This window comes from Cibotium barometz, chromosome 32 (assembly GCF_041138505.1).
Source record: "Cibotium barometz isolate CiBa-2024 chromosome 32, ASM4113850v1, whole genome shotgun sequence".
Taxonomy (NCBI): domain Eukaryota; kingdom Viridiplantae; phylum Streptophyta; class Polypodiopsida; order Cyatheales; family Cibotiaceae; genus Cibotium; species Cibotium barometz.
The window spans coordinates 47518405-47529528 of NC_141077.1; the positions used below are offsets into that span (position 1 = coordinate 47518405).

An 11124-nucleotide genomic window follows, 5' to 3' on the forward strand; every position below is an offset into this window, starting at 1 on the left:
TCTATGCCTTCTTCTGAGATGGCATGTCCTAAGAGAACCACCTTTTTATGAGCTAAGCGGCATTTTCTAGGATTAAGGCACCCTTTTGCATCATCAACACTTTGCAAAGCCAACCTCAATTTTTCCAAATGATCCATGGGGCTTGAATAAATGCAAAAAACATCCAAGAAGACCCTTATAAACTTTCCCAAGTAGGGTGCAAATACCTGACTCATGAATCGTTGGAAAGTTGTTGGTGCATTAGTCAAGCCCAAAGGCATTACCCTATAGGCATACACTGCCCAGGGGGTGACAAATGAGGTTTTCCTTTGATCTTATTCACAAATTCGGATTTGAAAGCCTACAACTTGATCCAAAATCTCATCTTGAAAGGGTAGAGGAAAATAATCCCTCTTTGTGCGTGCATTTAAAGGACGGAAGTCCACACGCCATTTTTCACCTTTTTTTTGGAGTGACCACAATTGGAGAAATCCATTCTGAATTCTCTACAGGAAAAATAAACCCAGCTTCAAGCAAGTTAGTTACCTCTCTTTTAAGCACCTTTGCTTGCACCACTCCCAATTGTCTGAGTTGCTGCACTACTGGCTTGCTAGGGGTTTGAGGTCAATTTTGTGCTCCACTAAGGTAACTTGGCATACTTGTGAGTAGCTATTTGTAAAAAGATTAGGAAATCCATCTAACATTTTCAAGTAATCCTCCCTTTCATTACCTGTTATGGACTCATCAAGAATAAGTTCAGGCGAAGACTAGTGAGGTCCACACTGTCTCTCAAGATCATGGTTGAAGAATCTTCTCCTTCCAAGGTTCTATCTCTTTTAGTATCCCCCCGGTCTATTCTAAGGTAAAGACCAAATGCAACTTGTTCCACCTCTCCTTCTGAGATGGAAATCTCTGAGCTACCACTTGACTCCTCATCGGATGACTCTGACTGTGAACTTTCAAAAGTTGAGGATTCATCTCTTACCATTCCTTGGTGCTGACTCTTGATGTTGTAACAACGTACCTTCTTGCTGCCCCCTTGAAGAATGAGATCACCTGTCTCCCATTTTTGAACTGCCTTCACTTTGCGAAGCCATGGCCTTCCCAAAATCAAATGATAAGCCCCAGCATCAGGCTTGGTAGGAATCACCTAAAAAGTAGTAGGCACAGAAATTCCACAAACATCTACTTCCAAATCTCTTACTACTCCTAGGGTTTTCACCGTAGTGTTATCTGCAAGTTTAATGCGATATGGAGAATTAGCAGAGGATAGCTTCAAATCCACATCCTTCATTGTCTTCTCACTCTCATCACATTGATAGAAGCACCCCCATCAATGTATGCATTAGATATGGATTGCCCATCTATGATGACATCGACCACTGGAACATCATCTCCTACATAGATGTCCACCTTTTGAGCTGTAGGTGTCTCATCACCCTACTTCTTCTTTCTCTTTCCTTCTCTTGTGCTTGCTAATCTCCCCGACTCCTTTCTTAGCTTTGGGGAAAGTGCAAGGAGTTTCGGTGCGAAGATTATAGCTAAGGGATCCTTGTCCGAGAGGAAAATTAGATTGGCTAATTTTTCTCCTAGATGACTTCTTCTTCTTCCTATGATTCTCTTCCTCCTTCATCCTCTCATCTTCCTTTGCTTCTTTTCCCTCTTGACTCCTTGTTCTATGATCCCTTTTGGCTATGAGTGGCATCAAAGTCTCATTATCTCCCTCTGAAGATGTGTCCTCTAGTAATGCCACCCTCTTATCCTCCTGTTTTAACTTTGGTTACATTTTCCCACCATTCCCCAAATCTTCAATCTTCTTACTTCTCTCAATCCTTTTAGAAATTTGAGCATTTTTCATTCCCTCTCTAAGCACTCTACTTGAACTTAGAATAGAATGGCATCCCCACTTGTAGGTAGGAGCTCGATAGGAAACCCAAGGTAACTATTGGATCCATGTCCTCTAGGAATATTCAAGACAAGGATGAACAATGGGTGTGCTTATGGAATTTAGAAGGCAAATGTGGGTGACATTGCAACATGTCACTGTTAGTGAAGATTGAAATCTCTCAAAACTTGACATAATATTTAGCTTTACGTTTTAGTTTGAGAGGGGTTTTTAGTTTTTTGCAAGCCCACATGTTAATGGAGCAAAGAAATCAATGGCTTTCTTTAACTTTGAACCTCCCACTATGTTCATTAAACATGGGTAAGGGAAAAGTAAAGTAAGTGATGGCTTTCTTTAACTTCGAACCTCCCACTATGTTCATTAAACATGGGTAAGGGAAAAGTAAAGTAAGTGATGGTTTTTTATAATCTCAATTTATACATTATTGGAAATGCTGGATATTTTATAATCAAGTTTATATGATGGTTTCTTGTTATCCAATTTTATGCGATGTTATTTTATAATCCAAGTTTATGTGATGTTCTTATAATGCAGGTTTATTTTTCTAACTAGCCTTAGGCCCAAGTTCTTTCCATAGATTATTGTTTTTCATTGCTAGAGGTGCCCATTAACCCATAGGAACATTTTTATCTACCTCTGTAAGCACCACCTCTTGTGGGGTTTTGGACCTAGGACCTCCGCGTCGTCCTAGACAAGCACCTTTACCACTTCAACTATCACCTCATTGTCTTTATAATCTAATTTTGTGTGTTACTCTTTTATAAACCAAGTTTCCACACATATGTTTTATAATCCAAGTTACACATTGATTTTTGATAATCCAGGTTAACTCCTTGGTTGTCAATAGACTTTCTGTAAGAAAATTCTTAGTCCTCGCAACATTCACATATGTAATCTCAAGCTGCCTTTGTTTCCTTTATAACTCACCATAATTTCCATGCAATCCAGGTTCATGCTAATTTTTCTCATCCCCAAGAAACTCACCATCGATAGGTTCTTGCTTATTGTTCTCATGTCGAATCTTGTCAACACTTCTTATTCTTTTGCATTGAATGAACATTATGAATCATTCTAAAGCATTATTGCAATCAAGGTGCAACAATTCAATTTCTTTTTCAACATTTAATGGTAACACGCGTTTACACTTCACAAGTGAGAGAGATGTTAAACTAGGATTAGTAAAACCATTTCTTTGTATGTTTATTAAAAGGAAAGATCTAGAGAATATGAGAACATTTTATCCATAAATGATATGAGGACTTTGTGTTTAATATGTGCACATGTATGTGGGTGTCCACATGTGGGTGTGTTTATTTTTGTTTGTGAGTGAATGAGTGTGTGTGTGTGTGTGTGTGTGAGAGAGAGAGAGAGAGAGAGAGAGAGAGAGAGAGAGAGTTTCAATTTACATAATAGTGTGGATGCATGAGTACTAACTAGAAAGGTGATTAAATAAATTACCAATGAAATTATGTGTATCCAACACAATAAATCCATTTTCTATAGCAAAGTATTCTAGTGCACAAATCTATAATATAGGGAATATTATTCCCTATATGGGAAGTTTCAAATCACCTAGATAATGACTTCTAATTGCTAGCTAGACTTTGAGATTCCCAAGATAAAAACTAATATTTCCTAGATATATAAGATTGAGTACCTAGGAAATTTAATTATGTATCTTATATAGGATACTCTCATTTATGTAAGTAGGAAATCCCTAAAATTTCCCTACATATTTAGAGATTCCCTACATAGGGAATAATTAAAAGTTTCTTGTGAAGGCTCGGAGTGTCTGGCTTTGATACTTTGTGAAATACTCACTAAGGTTTAGTCATCTCCATGCATGGCTCTGATACCATATGAAATACCTAGTAAGGTCCAATCATGTGTGTCATCTTTAAGCCTGGCTTTGATACCATGCTCTGATACCATGTGAGATACTCACTAAAGTTCAATCAAGATATGGAACCATGGTACCTAGGGGCAGCTAATCGATGTAATCAAACCCACAATAAGCAGCCTATACACCCCAACTAAGTAGAGACGAATCTCTCCTTGGTTGCCTGCTTGGTTGCCTGTGAGAGGGCTGAAGGTCCCATGTTGATCATGGACTAGGAGAAGGCCTTGAAGAAGGTGCTCTGGCTGTTACTATAGGTGTCCACGAACGACATCGTGCTGGAGCCGGAGGTGGAGTAGAGCTCTTGGTCGGGCGGACTAAAGAAACCCCTTGTTGTTTTGCAGGTTGGCGTAGTAGCTGTTGTCGGTGTCCGCGGTGGTGACGTCTAGAGCGTTGAGTGCGTCAGGGCCACCGCTCTATGGGCAGCTGCTCTGCAAGGTGGCCAGGTACATAGTCACATTTAGGATACATTTCAGCTGGGTTATTTTGTCATATTGCCATCTGTAAAGGTGAGATCACTTTAAAAAATTATCCCTTACAAGTGGTGGCTTTGTCTCACTTCTCCATTTGTCAAAAATACAAATATTGGCGGCTGTGGAATCGAGGGTGGGTTCGAGGCCAGGATTAGAATTTGACGAGAGTCCTTTTTTTTTGAAAGGCTTTTCTTTATGAAGAGATTAGAAGAGAGTATAACTAAATTTCCCAAAAAAAAACCTTCCCTTCCTTTGAAGGGTAATTGTGTTTTTACCCTTCTTGTGAAGGCTTTGACCCCCTTGGAAGGATACTCCAACCTTCAAATTTTCGCCTTGGTCGGGGCTGCTTATGCCGCTGAAGTTGTAGAGGCACGAGCTGAAGGTGGTACAGCGGACACGGCCAATGGTATGGGCGCCTATAGCAATGACACAAAATGCAATGGACGGCGGGCCACAAATCAACATATTGTAACTTGATTTTTACTTAGCTACAATCATGATAGTCGCGATCGACTAAATATTGCATTTGAACCTAAGAGCACAACTACATCCTGCGTAAACAAGCCCACCACCGTGAACCTGCTGATGATCTTGTTGATATCTGTGTTCTCCTCTTCTCCTCCTCTAGCCATGTGGTAGTAATGTATAAGGGTGGGCAGTCCATTTCTCTTGTTTCTCTTCTAGCCGCATGATAGCTGTGTACAAGGGTTGGCACTGGGCAGTCTATACCATAGCAGTGCGGCCTCCCACTAACATAGCATATCTTAAAGTACAGTAACCATTCAATTCTTTTTTTTCCTCTCATGTCATATGTCACTTTCTCTAGCATCTCATCTAAAACTATCTCCTCTTCTCCTGCTCTAGCCATGTGGCATAGTAGTGTACAAGGGTGGGCATCCTGTTCCTCCTTTTGCCATGTGAAAGTAGTGTACAAGGGTGGGTAGCCTATGCCAATAAAAGCGCGGACCTCCCACTAGTATATCTCAAAGTACAGTAAATCTATTATAATAAACACAACTTTTTCTCTCCTTCCACATAGCATCTCCTCTCCTCCTCCTCTAGCCATGTAGCAGCAGTGTATAAGAGTGGGCAATCTATTCCTCCTCTAGCCATATGGCAGCAGTGTACAAGGGTGGGTAGTCTGTGCCACAAAGTAGCATGGTGGCCCTCCCACTAGTATACCTTAAAGTACATTAAATGTTAATCAAAACATATATAAACTAAATCTACAAATTCTTCATTTAGTAAAATAATTACAATTTTTAGATCCCCATGATGATTACCAAAAGAATCTTTGACCCTAAGCATGAATCCACTCGACCAAAATAAAACACGTATACAAGAGAGTTTCCCAATAATTTTCCTTCTTTCAACAAGTTGCAATGCCAATAAAATATTTCTATCATATACAATGATTGTACTTACAAAAACAATAAATGCTAGACAAAACATATCCATACCAAAATTCCAAATGCAAAAAATTTCAAAAATAAATCTCCACCCTTACATCCCTAGGTGATTGACTTGTTATTGTTAATAATAACTATGCTTACACAAATAGTGATATGTTACTAAAAACATATCATACCAATTCAAACACAAAAAATTGACAACTGAACTTCCATCCCTAGATCCACAACTTTGACTAAATAATTTCCCCTATTCCTCAGTGTCTTCGATAAGGTAAGACCAAAAAGGAGATGTGAATAAACTTAATATAACCAGTAGTTTATGAACCTTAATCGTTAATTAATTTAAAGTCAACAAGAAAGTGAAAACACGATTCACTCATCAATGTAATCAAACCCACAATAAGCAGCCTATACAGTCCAACTATCTCGTCTCTCACCCTCTCGTGTGCGTTATTAATATCTGTAGATGAGTTACGGTTCTTCTATATATTCACTCCTTTGGTGCCTGTGAATGGCAGCTTAACTATTCACTTTCCGGCAGTTGAGACGAATCTCTCCTTGGGTGCCTGTGAGAGGGCTGATGTTCCCCATGTTGATCATGGACTGGGAGAAGGCCTTGAAGAAGGTGCTCTGGCTGCTACTATAGGTGTCCACAAACGGGATGGTGCTGGAGCCGGAGGTGGAGTAGAGCTCTTGGTCGGACTGCAGCAAGCCCTTGTTGTTTTGCAGGTTGGCGTAGTACCGGTTGTCGAAGGTGTCTGGGGTGGTGACGTCTAGAGGGTTGAGCGCGTCAGGGTCGCCGCCGCTCTGCGGGCAGCTGCTCTGCAAGGCAGCCAGGTACGTGGTGTCGAGGGTGGGGTCGGGGCTGCCTGTGCCGCTGAAGTTGTAGAGGCGCGAGCTGAAGGTGGTACAGCGGGCGCGCCCAATGGTATGGGCGCCTGCAGCAACGGCAATGGACGGGCCACAAATTAACATATTGTAACTGGATTTTTACTTAGCTGCAATCATGATAGTCACGATCGACTGAATATATTGCGTTTGAACCTGAGAGCACAACGACATCCTGCGTAGACAAACCCACCGCCGTGAACCTGCTGTTAATCGTGTCGACATCCATGGTGGGAGCTGGAAGGTCTTGCACGGGCGCGCTGGCGTTCACAGTGGTGCCATCTCTTCTTCCCAAGAGCACCGTCCAGGAAGGCCCTCCAGCCTGCGTAGACAAATCATCCGTATATACGGTCTCAAACATGTAGCTGTAGACGCATTCATTAAATTAGACTTCTCATGTACTGCTAATTAGTCTACTCAGATAATCTACCAGGGTTACGGACGCATTGGCTGCCAGCGCTAGGATGTCAGCACACGACACGGTGGCATTGCACGCGGCCTCCACGGCGGACTTGATGTTATCCACCACGTCGAAGCCTCTCAGGCTGTTGTTGTTTGGAAGGGCCGTCTTCTCCCCTGTCGTTGTGTTCGTATCGTCCAGCAATATCGACCCGTCGCATCCCTATATTGCATAGTACGAAAACAGTGTGATTGAGAATCGAGATATACTTTCTTTGATTAATGATTGCGCTAGAGCCTAGCAGCTTTCTCAACGTTTAGTAGGTGCTATATACTAACATTTACGAAGCAATCGTGGAAGTGGAGACGCAGCAAGGACGCTGCCATCCTGGCCTCCTGCTCCACTGCCTGTTGCACGACCTGCTCTACGATACTCGCGACTGTTGGGCAGGACGTGTCGTAGAAACTAGAGTTGAGCTGTGCGGAGGCTTTTGAAGTGACTACAAGGAGGACAAGCGTACAGCTCAACACGGATGCAAGACCAAGCTTCTCCATGCTGTATTATGAGGTTCCTTTCAAGTCTCCTAAAAGCGAAGTACAGATAGAAGGCAATTGGTTGTGATGCATTTTCCAATCACAAAGTGACGGTACTTATATAGGGATGAAATTTGCTCAAATTTCATTTTTTCTTCGGCCACCCCCCGATGTTTTGAAATGGCATTCTCGTAGGAATTCGTCGTCTCTGATTTTATTATCTGTTATACAAGAATCTTTGGAGACTTGCAAGTGTACACCTGTTTGAAAAAGTAATAATTTGTGTACTTTGATAAAAAAGAAATGTCCCTTCTGTTCAGAAGTCTTGTGCACAGGTTTTTAAGAAGGTGTTTTTTAATCCATAGCTTGTCGAGACGCATTATTAATAGGCAAATTCTATTATTGTGATAGTAGAGTCCTTACCAACTACGAAAGGCAAGGCTTAACCAAAAAAAAAAAATCGTAATGTCAATGGACTCTCATTGTGCACAATCCAATGGCTCAAAAGTTTGAATACGTAGTTGTCTCATTGCTTTATCATTTTGTAAGATGGAAATATTAAGGTATTTCCAATTGCTTGAAAAAGAATCTTGAATGAGTTAGAATAAAAGATAGGCATGCATCGTAGGTAGTCAATTTTAACAATTGAAAAAAAAAATCAACCTATTTTATAAATGAGAACATCCCTCTTTATTAAACTTTCTATTACTTATCTCCTAGTAAGGTTTCTTGGTCGTGTGTATTGAACTAAGTCTACATTCATATCTCATAAGTAGAATAAGCCGCCAAAATGGCACAAGTCTCATGGAATCATTTTTTTTTTTGTGGAGGGATGGTTGGCATATTTAGTTCTCATAGTGTTGACCAATCTTCCTTAGAGAATCTTAATTGACTAAAAATTTGGATAATATACTAGTAAAAGTATACATAGGCAAGTAACATGTACCTTGATGGGATTTTTAAAGAAGTGGGATAGTTTGAACATCCTCTTTAAGTTTGAGCTTTTTGTAAGACTTTTTACTTGACAATGTGCCTCGTTGTTTTTGAATTCTAGTTTATCTATTTATGGCTAGCTAATAGGTTTACTATCCAACTCCATGTCTTTTTGTTCTTGTAAATGTGAAGTGCTTTAACATTTTAGCATGTGCTCGTGTCTACACTATGGAATATAAGTCATGTAAGTCGCCCAGAGTGTGAAAGACTATATTTCGTGAACCTGGTGATAAAAGAGTGTTTCCATGGATTCTATATTCCCATGTTTTCTATTTATGGATTAAAGTTAATCCATGTAATATATTTTCCCATGTTTTCCACTTTTATGAATTCTCCTAAACAGGTTTACACTGGGATACCTTAAATACGGGCGATTGTAGTGAGTGAATCCGTACATACATGGGAGTATTGGTTACACCATCTTGATGATATGAAGTTTCATATGGTTGTTTATTTTTAATCAATTAATTTATAAGTTAATTGGCTTAGTTTATTCAAGTGCAAATCATTGGACCGGATAATGGAGGCAAACTGGTATTGATCAAAAATATCTTGAGATGACTAATTTTGAATGTCGAAAAATAATATTCGATTTTGTGACAATAAGCACTATTAATTTATCCTGGACGGCATTCCTATTTATTAGCAATGTGTATATATTATTTGGGACATGTGAAAGCTTCCTTATACATATTTGATTTTTCAAGATATATACACTTTTATAAGATTCAAGCCTCATATGTATTTTTAAATAAGTCTAGCTTGCACGCTCAAGAAATGTATTTTTAAAGCAAGCTATTCTTGAAGAAGTCAACATATTTATAAAGCACACTATTTTGAGTCCCAAAAGCTATCCCAAGAAATATATTTAAGTACACCAAGAGAAAGCGTGGGCTCACTCTTGTGTGGGAAAAAATCGGACCCAATATTGTGTCTTGACTATTTCTTTGTTCTATTTGTTCTCAGTATTTTATTTATTGCAATCAATATTTTGGGTTCATATCAATCTCCCCATAGCTCAAAGCCAAGATTGATTGTGATTGTTTGAAAGCAGTGAAGAGCTAGTGGACAAAGAAGTGGAAGAGCTTGGCCGAAAGTAAATTTTTAAATACAAAGCATCGAAAGACTATGGTGTACAAGAAAGGCATGCTTTTGTCCATTAGGTAATAAAAACCCACAATCCATTTACCCAAAAGTTCTTTTAAAGTGGAAAACCACTTGTTCAATTTCAAACCCACTTACAAAAACCATCCAAAATCTCAAAGTGATTTCCTTGATTTCCATCCCTCTTTTCCATTGGTCTCCACCGATGAATTTCTTCGATGCTGGAGACCTCATAACTGCTTTTCCCTCGCTCTCTTGTTGAATTTCATCTCCACATTCTCCTCAACGGCAGCGACATGCGATCTCTTTTTCGAAGACTGTTCGGTAGGTACGAATCGTAGTAGCCAAGATGGCACATGCTAGATAATGCAACAAAGGTGTGATCTCTTTTTCCCAAATTACTTCATGAAAAACCAGTTGTGCACTATGCAACTGCACCAATTAATGTTTTCTTTTAAGTTTTAGATACTAAAGCTTTAAAGTTTTAGAATTAAATCTTTCTTTTTTCTGGGAAAAATATCCTTCAATTAGTTAAAGAGAAAACAGCCACAAATGGCTAAGTACAAATACAAACTCGCCTCATATAAGGGTGGGAAACAAGTGATCATAAGGGGGAGAGACGCTTCTCCTTCGGGTAGCCGCTCTATGAGGAGAAGGCTATCTCATTCAGGGGGACGAAACCACCACAAAGGTGGTGTGTGCCAAATGGGGTCACCACCTCTATTTGTGAAGAAAGGGCAAGGCCTCCAAAGTCTCAAGAAGGCTTCCCGCTACTTTTGCATGCGGTCAGAACCTCCCTGTTGCTTCTCCCATTGACCACCACGGAGGGTCTGAATGATGTTGAGTCATATGCTCCTAATGGTCTTAGCCGACGGAGTGTGGGTACCCTTCATGGCTTCGCTACATCTAGCACACCAGATGTGCTAGGGCTACTATACTATTGCGAATCTCCCAACGCTAGCATGAGATTGGACACCAAACACCTGCAGGTGGGGCTATGAGTGGTACTATTGCAATAGTACGATGGTGGGAGACCTGAAGGGCATGGCCTCCCCCATCCTCCTAGAGTGGTCAGAATTAAAGCTTTCTTATAAGCTTTATATTACTTAAAGCTTATTCTTTTAAAAACAAAAGCCTTAAAGCCCCTTCAAAATTCTCAAAAAAAATTATTCTCTGCTCAAACCCCCAACTCACCTTCTGTAGATTTTTCCCAATTCTCAAAAAAATTCAAAATTCCTAAAATCTTCTTTATTCTCCCATAGCTCATTTATTTACATGAAAATACCCTTTTTGAGCCTCAAAATTTTTCAAAATTCTCAAAAAATTACATAAAATTTCTCAAAAAAATCTAAAAATTTTCAAGAGTTTTTCCAAGCACCTAAGAAAAGATCGAGCCACTTAACTTAATCAAATCAAGCCTCCTCATCATAAACCCATGGATTGAGGTGTTGATTTCAACCAACCCATCAACGACACCACTACCAATAAAGATATCGACGCCTAAGATAGTGGATTTACAAACTCACCATTTCCACCACC

At 39.9% G+C, this 11124-nt stretch overlaps 1 protein-coding gene across 1 annotated transcript; it reads right to left on the reverse strand.

The window, feature by feature from the left end:
- Window positions 1-5962: 5962 nt before the first annotated feature.
- Window positions 5963-7588, reverse strand: LOC147620270 (peroxidase A2-like). The gene is made up of 4 exons (XM_086772458.1): window positions 7294-7588; window positions 6986-7177; window positions 6712-6877; window positions 5963-6605 (listed from the first exon to the last, which is right to left on the reverse strand). The coding sequence occupies exons 1-4, from the start codon at window positions 7507-7509 to the stop codon at window positions 6187-6189; spliced, it is 993 nt and encodes a 330-aa protein (XP_086628584.1). The 5' UTR covers window positions 7510-7588; the 3' UTR covers window positions 5963-6186.
- Between the last annotated feature and the right edge of the window lie 3536 nt (window positions 7589-11124).

What these genes read in the sequence shown, in the direction of transcription:
- LOC147620270 (XM_086772458.1), bottom strand. Translation starts at nt 7,509, where the DNA reads ATGGAGAAGCTTGGTCTTGCATCCGTGTTGAGCTGTACGCTTGTCCTC. An exon ending in CCAATGCGTCCGTAACCCTG is followed by an intron (nt 6,878 to 6,985) that starts GTAGATTATCTG and finishes TTGTCTACGCAG; the next exon opens with GCTGGAGGGCCTTCCTGGAC. An exon ending in GGATGTCGTTGTGCTCTCAG is followed by an intron (nt 6,606 to 6,711) that starts GTTCAAACGCAA and finishes CCGTTGCTGCAG; the next exon opens with GCGCCCATACCATTGGGCGC.